General features: G+C 41.0%; 1 protein-coding gene across 2 annotated transcripts; it reads right to left on the minus strand.

Annotated features, from left to right (window-relative positions):
- Positions 1–1,413: 1,413 nt before the first annotated feature.
- LOC118120172 (solute carrier family 35 member F5) lies at positions 1,414–10,425 on the minus strand. 2 transcript variants are annotated; one of them, XM_035174921.2, is made up of 16 exons: positions 10,246–10,425; positions 9,796–9,874; positions 9,334–9,475; positions 8,264–8,413; positions 8,056–8,118; positions 7,803–7,884; positions 7,343–7,533; positions 6,967–7,048; positions 6,711–6,798; positions 6,413–6,477; positions 6,205–6,309; positions 5,693–5,852; positions 5,463–5,553; positions 4,961–5,115; positions 4,294–4,394; positions 1,414–4,047 (listed from the first exon to the last, which is right to left on the minus strand). In XM_035174921.2, the coding sequence occupies exons 3-15, from the start codon at positions 9,466–9,468 to the stop codon at positions 4,313–4,315; spliced, it is 1,449 nt and encodes a 482-aa protein (XP_035030812.1). In that variant the 5' UTR covers positions 9,469–9,475; positions 9,796–9,874; positions 10,246–10,425; the 3' UTR covers positions 1,414–4,047; positions 4,294–4,312. The 2 variants fall into 2 exon arrangements, with proteins under 2 accessions (XP_035030812.1, XP_035030811.1); XM_035174920.2 differs by having other exon boundaries at positions 7,343–7,536.
- Positions 10,426–11,057: the final 632 nt, after the last annotated feature.

Below are 11,057 nucleotides of genomic sequence, written 5' to 3' on the forward strand. Positions count from 1 at the left end.
ACAGTGTATTCGCTAGGTTGTGGGCAAACCACATGTGTGTTTAACAACTGATCTCAGGTCTTATTATCTCTGAGCGTGCGGCGCCCTCTTCTGTGTGATTCAGGACACAACGAGGAATTGCATTTATTGCAAATAAGTGTATATTTCTTTTAAGTTTATCTTTATGGTGTTTTTATAATGACATTATTGAATATATATTGAAAATGAAGCTGTTTAAAGCAGTGGAGTTTGGATACTGATACGTGTTGGAAGCAGGTGAATGGGTGGAGAACAGAGAGAAAGTCAGGGGACCTCGAGGTGGGCAGACTGAAGTACCAGCTTGTATACATGGTGCAGTACATTTGAAATAAATGCTTATAAAGAAATGTTACAGTACATCTTTATTAGAAATTAAAACACCCTGCTTATTGTGAAATACAAAAGATGTCAACAAAGGATAAAAGCTATGGGTCTAGTATTTAGAACAGATATCTTCATGAATAAACACAAACATTTCAATATTTACTATGTACAAATACAAGAGAGCTTTTCTTTTGCAAGTAAAGCAAAACAGTTCAAAGGCTTTTTAAAGCAAATAAATTATATCAATAAAAGATACTACTGTTCACCGCTTAGTACAAAAGTAAGTGTATTCAAATATTTAGTTATTTAGTTACAGGTTATTTAATTTCCTTGAGGAGTGTATATTAATATCACACATTTCATCAGGTGATGTAGAGTCTGACTAAAGTCAATATGTTTGACTTTTATTTGTTTTTCCTGTGTTTGGTTTTTGGATTTGTTTCTCAGTTATTTGCAGTAGCTCCTGTTCTATTTGTTCTTACCTGTGTTTCTTGTTTCAGAGCTCTTGGCTTCCTGTTGTGCCGACGGCCAAGTTGTGCCACCGCAGCATTCGGCCTCTGTCTTTCTGCCATGTAACGTATTTTATGAGTAGATGTTTCACAGTGAGTTTTTTCCACACACAGCATTTTGTCACGTTTGATTTCATTCCCCAATCGTCATCAATGTTTACCTCAACTTCACCTCAACCCACCGCGATGCCGAATTTAAAGCTATTAATTCTGCTCTAATTTAAAATCTGGAATGTTGACATAATGTATATTACGATTTGGCGCTATCCAAATACAATTTAATTGAATTAAAGGACAATTCCTGATTTTCCAGTGTAGGGGTCTTGGGCCCCATCTGTGTGAGAGAGGGTTGTCCACTAACCAGAGGGTCGGTGGTTCGATAGTCTCCCCCGTTCTGCATGCCGAAGTGTCCTTGGGCAAGATACTGAACCCCAAACTGTCCCTTGTTAATGACAGAAAAGAGACAACAGCAAATATTGTCCATGCAAATAATGCTGTTGTTCTCTGACAAACCTTTACATGAGCAACATCTTCTGCAGATATACTTCATTTGAAGCAGTGATTCAGAGCAACTCATTTTAATAGTGCAGTGTACGTACAAAAACACATTCAAACTTATAGGATTATTCAAGAGTGTATGCTGATGAAAAGGAAGTTGCTATCACAGCCCTTTTCTCTGGGCCGTCTTTTGGTCGTCCTCGCTAGTGACACAGAAAATGTTCAGAAAACAAAGAACCTGAGTAAAACAAAATAAATCACATGCAGGATTTCACAAGCACAACTGTTGAAAGATGAAAAAATAGTTTTCTGTAGAATTTTATGCAAACAACATGAGAAATAGTGGATTAACATTTACATTTCACCTTGTGCTGTGATATATACATCTGTGATCACATGACAGACACTGAGGCTGGTTAAAGAAATGCTTTTTTTCGTCACATTAAACTCTCAAACAGTAAATAAATCATTTTCTGTCCCAACTGATGTGACCTAATCTAAACTACAAGAGAATTTGACTGTGAGGCAAACCCTTCCTCCTGCAGGTATCATTTAGAAAAATACATCGAATATGAACTGAGACTTAATCTCAGAGGATAAATCTGTAGTGTTCACAAACATCCACACTCTGCCCATGATTCACTGTGGACAGACACCCATTTGAAGAGGAAAAGCTCTCGTCCAAGCACGAACCATTATTGCAGCGAGACGTTTTGTAGCTTATAGTTTTGACGGCCTGTTGTTCAACACAAAGTTCATTGTCTCTGTCACAGTTTGTCTCCACGCTCCAGCACTGTCAGGGGAACAAAGACAAAACAAGAACATCGCTCGTCTGTAGCGTTCGACACCTAAAGATGACGTAAAAGATTGATTTCTAAAATGTTCAAGTAATGAAATGTTTGATTAAACGTTGAACTGTCATTGTAATGATGCTTATTTGGTGCTGGCCCTTTGTCCGACCAGAAGAGGCCTGGATCCAACTGAGCCGCGGTTTGGTTTCGTTTGCAGAGTGAAATCAACCGTTTGTAGTTTGACTGCAAGACGGCATTAAACTAAAGAAGAAGAAAATAATGCAGAAGCCTTAATGGTCCCTCTCCAGAAATGGACTTGCCCAACATGACTGCAGCTGCAGGGTTCCTTCCTTTAATTTTGATTTGAACATTTCATTACTTTTTACCCACTTGCATTCATTTTCACTGATTCATATTTTATTGCTTATTGCCGTTAACCCTCTGCAAGAATTTAAAAAAGCTTATTATTAGTAGTAACATTGTACGTATTGGTCTAGACTCTTAAATTAACATTTCCTTCATTAAAAAGTAAATTTGGACTTTAAATAATTTGCGGCTAAAACAACAGTTACATTTTTTGAGGTGAGCTGTCGTTAACTAAAGTGATTCTATTGGTTTTCTTGTAAAGAGGTAAAGAGTTCCTTTAAACTGGCAACGGAGAAGATAATTAGCAGCTCAAAGAATCTCCTTTGATTCTGTCTAATTATTCCCCCTCCAGTGAAAATCAAGTTTTTAAACATGTTAACATCTCCCCCTTGTGCCTTTTATAAGAAATACTTCAAGAGAAATAAGTAGTCAGTGCCATGGCTGATTATTTCTGAATATTTAGGTATTAAAATCCTGTTTCAGTCCCGGTTAGACAAGGTAACAAGCATCAGACTAACTCAGTCAACAGAGAACAACACAGGCTGGTGACAGACTGACAAAAATATGTATTTTTGAAAGCAAGATGTAGAAAAATGTTGAATCCCATCAGGACAATATTGGTGTCGCCTGAAGGTCTGAACTTGGAAAATACCTTCCAGCACATGCAGAGGCCACGCTGAACAATCCTGTAACTGCCTAAAAGCCTCTGAGGCCGAGTAACAAGAACTCAAACTGCATTTCTAATTTTAACTGATCGTTGGCCATGAAAAGAAAGTGGTCACATGTGCTAAGATATCATATGAAGTGCATCACGTGGCTGATTAGAAAAGCTTGAAGACACGATTAGCCCATTGAAATCAGTCAAACTGCACAAACTCCTGCACATCCAGGTGCTGAATCTAGAGAGTGTGGCGCAGCACAGTGCACACTTCAAGGAGGCGCTTCACTAATATGCTGCCTTGGTGCGTCTCACACCGTCAGGAAAGGCTGGGTTTGCTCTGTGAGTGTGCAAAGGGCCAGACTGTGAAATGCATTACATCTGCATGAACTTCCAAACAAGCAGCAAGTATCAAAAAAGGGACTAATATACAAAGTCCAGTACAAAGAGGCTACATCGTCCTTAAAATAGTGATGGGAGCTCTATTCCAAGGTTTTCAAACACACACACGCACGCACACAAACAAACACACACGCACACACACACACACACTACTGCTCCACTTCTGTTAGTGTTAAGATCAAGTTCAACATTTACCATTTCATTTGGTCACATGACACTACAGTAATCACTGATCATGTCCAGCACCTTGAGTACCATAGAGTTTCTTTTCACAGAGAAAACATTAAAAAGGAGAAATCAGAAGTTCAGTCCATGACGGCTGATATGTGAACGTAAAAAAAAAAAAAAAAAGGAGATTGTAGAATTGGTTGGGCCGTCTCAACACTGTAGAAAATAAATAGTTTCAATAGGAGGCACTGGGGTAGTTCAATGTCTCTGAAAGCTTCCAGATTGTCAACTCAGCGAGATCCACCATCGCCACCTAGTGGAACAAAGAAAACAATTTACTAGTAGTGCATCAGCATTGAAACCTTCATGTATTGTAAACAATATAATCTATAAAAAAATATGAATATGAGACAAGAGATCAGAGTTTTAACCTTTTAGACCTGCCCATGTTTCAATTAAGCAAATTGTGTGTGTGTGTGACGCTGCTTTTTCGCCCAGAGATATTTGTTTTCTTTCACACATACACTAACATGCAGGTATGGGCTGAGTGATGATTTACTTTGTGTCTGACGGTTGGATCACGAACAGAGACTTCCTTCGTGGGGTGAGACAGTGTGTAGAGGGATAAGGCTTTCACACAGCTCGCTGTCTTCTGGCAGTCTGTGGGTGGACAGAACAGTCTGTCAATCGTCACCACAGTCGTCATTACTACTTTCTTCCCTCACCAAAGTGGGACAAGCATTCAAAGAAGAATAGTCAGTCAAGCATGTACACCTGATGACAGACGAAGACACATTCAGGCTGCGTTTTAATACCAGGTGCGAACAGGGCCTTGGTTTATTCACACGTACGAAATGCTACATTTCTAAAGAAAGCTATCAAATTGTATTTTTGTCCAATTTTCTCCCAGTTTGAAACGACCAATTTCCAGCACATGACTCCTCCTGTTGGCCTGAGGAGGTTGGAAAAGGTTGGATGAACCTTGAAGAAGATTTTTGGAAGGAGCGGATTTCGATTACCTCGAAAGGTACTGGAACAAATGGCTGCTTGAATCAGGTTAAAATGAATACAAATAATTTGTAGTTATGGGACATACTTGTGTCTGCAAGCACACTGATAAATGTGGTTAAGATAAGATAAGACAATCGGGGGAAATTAGTGGTTAACGTAGTCCACAGTGGATTTTGTCACATGACTTCCCAGTGGAGAACCAGGGTGTTAAATACCTCTGGATGCGATGTTTCCTGCAAATGAAGGCGTATACTCTCCGGAGCCCCACCAGCACGGGGTCCCAGTTGTTGTAGTGGCATAAGACCGTGGCAATGATGAAGGAGAGGAAGACGGGGACCGCGCCCGCGAAAAACAGCCAAGAAAAACGTACCTGTTCACACACACACAGACCAAAGTCACTAGTTACAACTATTATCATTCCAGCAAAGTTTTCTAGGTTTACGAGTCATTTGATTTGTAACTTGATAAACAAATACTTGAACAGTTTAGTTAAATTGCAAATAAGATCTATCTAATTTATTTACATTCAAACAAACTATTAGCCGAGGGGACTGTTGGGTCTTGGCTGACGTATGAACTTTACTGAGTTCCATTCAAGCTTTCATCTGCTTTGCCTAACTTCAAATTGAAGTTTTGCAGATGCTGAACAAACATGATCTTAACCCTTATTTTAAACTCTGGCACAGAGTGTGTGATACCTGTTGAAGGGACACTTACCTTCTGCATACAGATGTCTGCCATGATAGAGAGCGGGATGGTGAGGCTCAATGATAGAGTTCCTATGAGAGAGGATGTGAGGAAACAGCCCCTGTAAACAGAAAGCAACAACAAATCAATTCACTTTAATTCATTAGCGTAGCATCTATATGGAAACTCAATTAACAGCATAAAAAACGTTTTATATAAAATAGGAATTGTAATGATCTGGTGCCAGAAGTGTGACTCACCAGAGCCAGAGAAACTCGGAGAGAACGGTGCCGATGAGGCCATTGATGAGGATGTAAGTCCACACCAGCTGGCTGGGGAGCTCGAAGGCCTCGAAGCCTGTGTAGTGAAGCACGAGGAAGCCCGGCCACAGCAGCAGCAGGTTGAACAGACCCACGAACCCTGAGAGACACACAGGGGTCCAACACGGCTCTTAAGACAACATCTGTTGGCTGTAGTTGCTACAAGTGCACGGATTCAAGATGGTGACAAGGAACTACATGTTTCTGCTAACTGAGGGTTTCAACACATTGCAGAGATTGATAAGCATTATCTTAGAAGCTATAGAAAAAGAAAATCTTACCACAATTTGTTGAACACACACATTTTTCTTTACAGCTTTGAAATGGACTATGGACATTCTAGCACACATCTGGGACAACCTGAAGATACAATGCCTCTGGGCACAGCTGCCTCTGTGGCAAATGAAAGTCTGACCTGGTCCTTAAACAAGATATAAAGAGTATCTTCTTACCAAAGAACATGGGAATGTCCAGCTTGTCCTCCCGATCCACTCGTCTCTTGATCATGACAATGTAGACAGCGTAAAGTATCGCCCCGGCCAGCGACCACAAGGAACCTTCATAGAAATGTGCATTAGGAAAGAGTCAAACTGTAAGAATTTACACAATAGTGATGTTATGTGTGTGTGAGTGACAGATACTCGCTGTCACCATGGTTACCTGTGACACCTTTCTCATCAGGGCTGTCCATGCTGGAGAAACTCACCAGCGTCACACCTCCCATGCTGAATAAGAGAGATACTGTTTGAACTGACAGGTAAACAAAGCTATAGCAATAGCTATAACAAATATATATAACAGTTTATTGTTGGATTTATTCTTTTCATGGGATTTGTGAAAATGATGATAAAAGATCCCCAGACATATTGAAAACTACTGTTCAACAAAGTGAGCATTGAGAAACAGCATGAAACAGTACATCCCAGCCCTTCTATCAAAACGCTCACTCAGCACTTACCTCAGAGCCACAGCGAGCAGCTTGGACAAGGTGAAACGGTCGCTGCTGTTGCTGGGAAATATGGCTGCCAAGATCAGCGTGAACAGGCCTGAAGAGAGAAACATGTGTCAGAGCACAATGGAATCTGACACAGACCAGTCACAGCAGTGGATTTACTCTTCCTTGGGTTTAATAGACAACTCATCCAAGACTAGTTTTCCCCATTTTCCTTTTGTCAACTGTACATTTTACTGGGCATCATGAAATTCGTAGTCACCTGAGGTGGATGACAAAATGTTGACAATTGCAACCTGCATGTCGGACAGGGCTTCCTGGTAGGACAGGTTAGCGAGGAACCACTGGAAGACAAAAAGAGGCGTGAACAAAACGACAAACACTAAACAAAAACTTGTGAGGTTCAATTAGCAAACAAGTACACGCAAAATACATTTCTGCCACCTGGTTTGCAAATAACAAAAAGAATGCTGAGTTATTAATTATGCTTTATAATAAGCGAAGACAGCGCATAAAAAAGGAGACAGGTCAAGTGGTTCTAAAAATAATTATTATTATTTTCAAGGGACCCAGGGACTTGAAAATATCATAAAGAATAGTTAAATTAAAGGTAAATATTCCAGCTGGAGTCCACTCACCACAAAGCAGAAGAAGAAGCTGATTTTGGCCACATCAGTGATGGTGAGCTTGCCCACCGTGTGCAGCATGGCTTCATGGTCCTTGGCAGCAGGGTAGGACATGCGGGACAGCTTGGCCTCCAGAGCTTGAGTCGAGGGCAGCTGACGCACCTCCATGATGTTACTAAAACGCACCCGCTGCTTTTTGGTAGCTGCTGGGAGGCGGAAATGGAGAGAGTAGTAGATTAATGGAAACCCAACCACAGGAAATGTAAAAATTACATTTTGAGGCTCCATTTGTATTTGTAGCAAGACTATTATTTTATTGAATTTCAAAAAAAGGTTTCTCATGTTGAATACTGCACTTGTTTCACAGTGGCTCTTAACAGTGATGATCAATCAGATATCAGACAAAGCTCCTTATGACATCCGAGTTAATACAAGAGTTGATACAAGACAATAAAGAAAACTGTGTACTCACAAGTTTGAAAATCTCCAGTCAAATAATTTGATTGTTCAGCAGGTACATCCTGGAACTTCACAGGCACATACAGTGGTTCACTCTGCACACGAGTGGAAGAGAAGGGGAGATATTAGTTTTTGTTTTAGAGTAATGGATACTTCTGTGAGCTTGATTTGGCTCCCTCGCCTGCCAACAGAACAGGAAATGGTAAAAACAAAAACCGCTAGATTGCAGGTAGAATTATCACATACTCTGAAATTAAACTACATACCAAACGGTTGTTCACAGTAGTGTCAGTGGTGCACGGTGCGAAGTAGGCCTCCGCATCAGCAAACTGCACAAAGATGTGATCGAAACAGTCAACAGGCTAAAACCAATAATCCTGATTCAGAATTTCTGATGAATAAATGCTTGCAAAGAAAAAAAACATTTGAGCAGTCTGCCCCCCCATGTGGTGAGAGTGTGGCTTGACGTCTTACAAATGCAGAGTGGCGGCGTTTCAGAGAGCCAGTGCACTGCTGCCTCCAGGGCCGCCACAGCAGGAAACCCAGCAGGTACAGCACGAACATGGAGGTCTTGGTGAACGTGCTGAAGAAGGGTTTGTTGTACTCCTGTCGTTTGAAAATGTACTGCAGAAACAATCGGGAGGAAACTGTTAGAATAACCACCGGTCAGCTGATAAACTTCTGCTGCAGAGTTTACACGTATATTTGAAGTTTCATAGGTCTGTGCTCTCATTAGTGTGAGAATGAAGTTGTTTTAACTCCACTGAACATCGTCCAATCGGCCCCAAATTGCTAATTCTTCATCAGAGCCCCGACCTGAATAGATCTATTAGTCTGTATTTAGTGATAGCGCCACCTAATGGCAACAGGAAGTAAGCCTAGTTTTACAACTTTAATTGGACAGTTATGCATGAGTAGTGGGCGTGGTCTGGCATTGCGTGACAAACACAGGAAATGACGCGTTTATCCTTCCCGCGGTGCAGAAAACGCACACAACATGGAGCCGTTTCGCCCGGTCCCCGTAATACTGATATTTAGTTATCATTATGCAACACTCCACAACATATAAAAAGGACGAGTTGCTCTTTTTAGTCCAGTAAACTTATATGGCGGCTGTAGTCATTATTCTTTCTTTGTCTAGTAATTTCTTATTTTTCTGCAAAACGTTATTTGGGCTGTGAGAGGCTGAAGTCTTTGCAGGCTCCAGAAATGAGCCAGCATCCAGTTAAGATGTTTAAGTTTGAAATGTAAAATATGGATTTTGAGTTATAAACGTTCCTATTTAATGGAGTGACAGTGTTTACAGTAAGTATTAAGTAATTCAATACTTTATCAAGCTCTTGTAAGGACAACTAAGATATGTCATGCTGTGGGGCAAAGACAAAACACAAACAATAGGATTAGGTTCACATCATTGTCTGTTGATCCCAGAGCATCCCCGGGCACATCAACACACCCTCTCTCATTTCACTCCTATTGTATCATCTCATACTGAAACCCAGGTGTGGAAAAATGACAAATGACAAATGTGACAAAGTCCTTACTGAGGTCAGCTCAGAGGAGGCTACCCAGATGACGTCCACCAGTAGGAGTATCACCACCCCCAGGGCCATCCGCCTGCGCTGGGCTGCAGAGCTACCCTGAGAGCTCATCCGGTTCATGATGAACACCCATTCCATCGGGACACTGATAACAGAGGCATGAATGAACACAAATACGCTTTAGGTACCGAAACTCAGACACTAGCTCACAGCTGATCTACCGCTGAACAGATGAGGACAACAACATTACAGTTAGTGAGATCTGTGTGTCTCATCCTCGGAAATCATGCAGATATTAGAGCCTGTTGGAAATAGCATGTGATCGTGTAGGAGTCTTACAGCGAACCAATCACTGAGTTAATCATAGGAGACAATAAAAGCAGAACATCATTACCCGGGGCTTTTCAATTACATCTCTGTACACATCTCATTTCCAAGCTAAAAGGTGCAAATCTGAAAGGTCACCTGTGGTGTTTCTGGATGACAGCTCGGAGTCCCTGTGCACAGCCAACACCGAGCAGGGGAGTCCACAGCAAACAGGGGCCTGCCACAGGGGGGACAGGAGACACTGGGGTATTTGCATAGTCAACAGCTCAGTGGGAACCAGAGCAGCAGTGGACTGCGTTAGCTCCCAGCTGGGTTTTTTCCAACATGTGTAAATGAGCTGCTTCCTCAGTCCCTGGAATCACATGTTCTCCAGCTCGGCTTTTAGATGCAGATTACAAACTGTGACACACACACAGTTCACCACACACTTGAACCGCAGTGTGGTTGCCAGCAGCTGCTTCCAGCTCCACCATGTCTGCAGTTAAGCTAGCAGCTAGCATCGCTGTGCTATACGCTCAGCTTGTTTACCAACATCCCGAGAGCTAAGCGCTAACAAGCTGCTTCCAATCGATATGTATCTATATTCACCTGCACGTGGGAAGGAGTCATTGAGCTCGCACCACTGGTCCCTCGTCTCTGCGAACACGGAGCGATTAGAGACTCGAATCGATCCGTTGTTCCGATCGAGTTATTGACAGCCCGACGGTTGTAAACATTAGCATACCCTTCCCTCTTCACTATCAGGTGACATCACTTAGGCGGCGCACAGACTTCTGGGATATGGAGTCTCGAGGTAGCGAACGCTTTTAAACCCTGAGTTTGGGTTGTTTACGTCAATTTAAACAGCACAACTGGTCAAGTTTTTTTAATAAGTTATATAGTTGTACTTGTCAGAACTGAGGTTTATATGTACATTAAACCCAGTTTGTGTAGTTATATAAAGTTACAACCAAACATTTTAGTCCTGATGAAAAAGGCTTTTATATATCGTCACCCTTTTAAACTATTTTCAGGTTTTTCAGAAAACACAAAACAATTAACCAAATATTGAATATATGATATTTATTAATAATTCCACTAAAAAAGGTTATGAAAATAGATGACTATTGACATACTAATAACGATGTCTGTCAATTATGTAACATAAGAGGAATAAATGACTTAGGCAAATTTTTGAACAGGCCTTTGTGACTTAAACAATTTTAAACCTTCAACTCTGTCAACAATAAAGCATATAAAGCACACACACACACACACAGAAAAAGAAAAAAATATTTACCAATTTAAAAATACTACACTGATACTAATATCAATATAATAAATATAGAAATGATCATGTTAGTAACCTCACTCGATTTGAAGGGATCAACCTCCTTGTTTTACTGATGCTAGAATAAAAC

This window comes from Hippoglossus stenolepis, chromosome 13 (assembly GCF_022539355.2).
Source record: "Hippoglossus stenolepis isolate QCI-W04-F060 chromosome 13, HSTE1.2, whole genome shotgun sequence".
In the NCBI taxonomy this organism is placed as follows: domain Eukaryota; kingdom Metazoa; phylum Chordata; class Actinopteri; order Pleuronectiformes; family Pleuronectidae; genus Hippoglossus; species Hippoglossus stenolepis.

Bases quoted from the DNA above. Each gene is read 5' to 3' on its own strand.
- LOC118120172 (XM_035174920.2), bottom strand. From the start codon at position 9,468: ATGGAATGGGTGTTCATCATGAACCGGATGAGCTCTCAGGGTAGCTCT. The intron at 6,799-6,966 runs GTGACTACGAAT...TTCTCTCTTCAG, and splicing joins CATTTTGTCATCCACCTCAG to GCCTGTTCACGCTGATCTTG. The intron at 5,554-5,692 runs GTGAGTCACACT...TTCTGTTTACAG, and splicing joins TCCGAGTTTCTCTGGCTCTG to GGGCTGTTTCCTCACATCCT.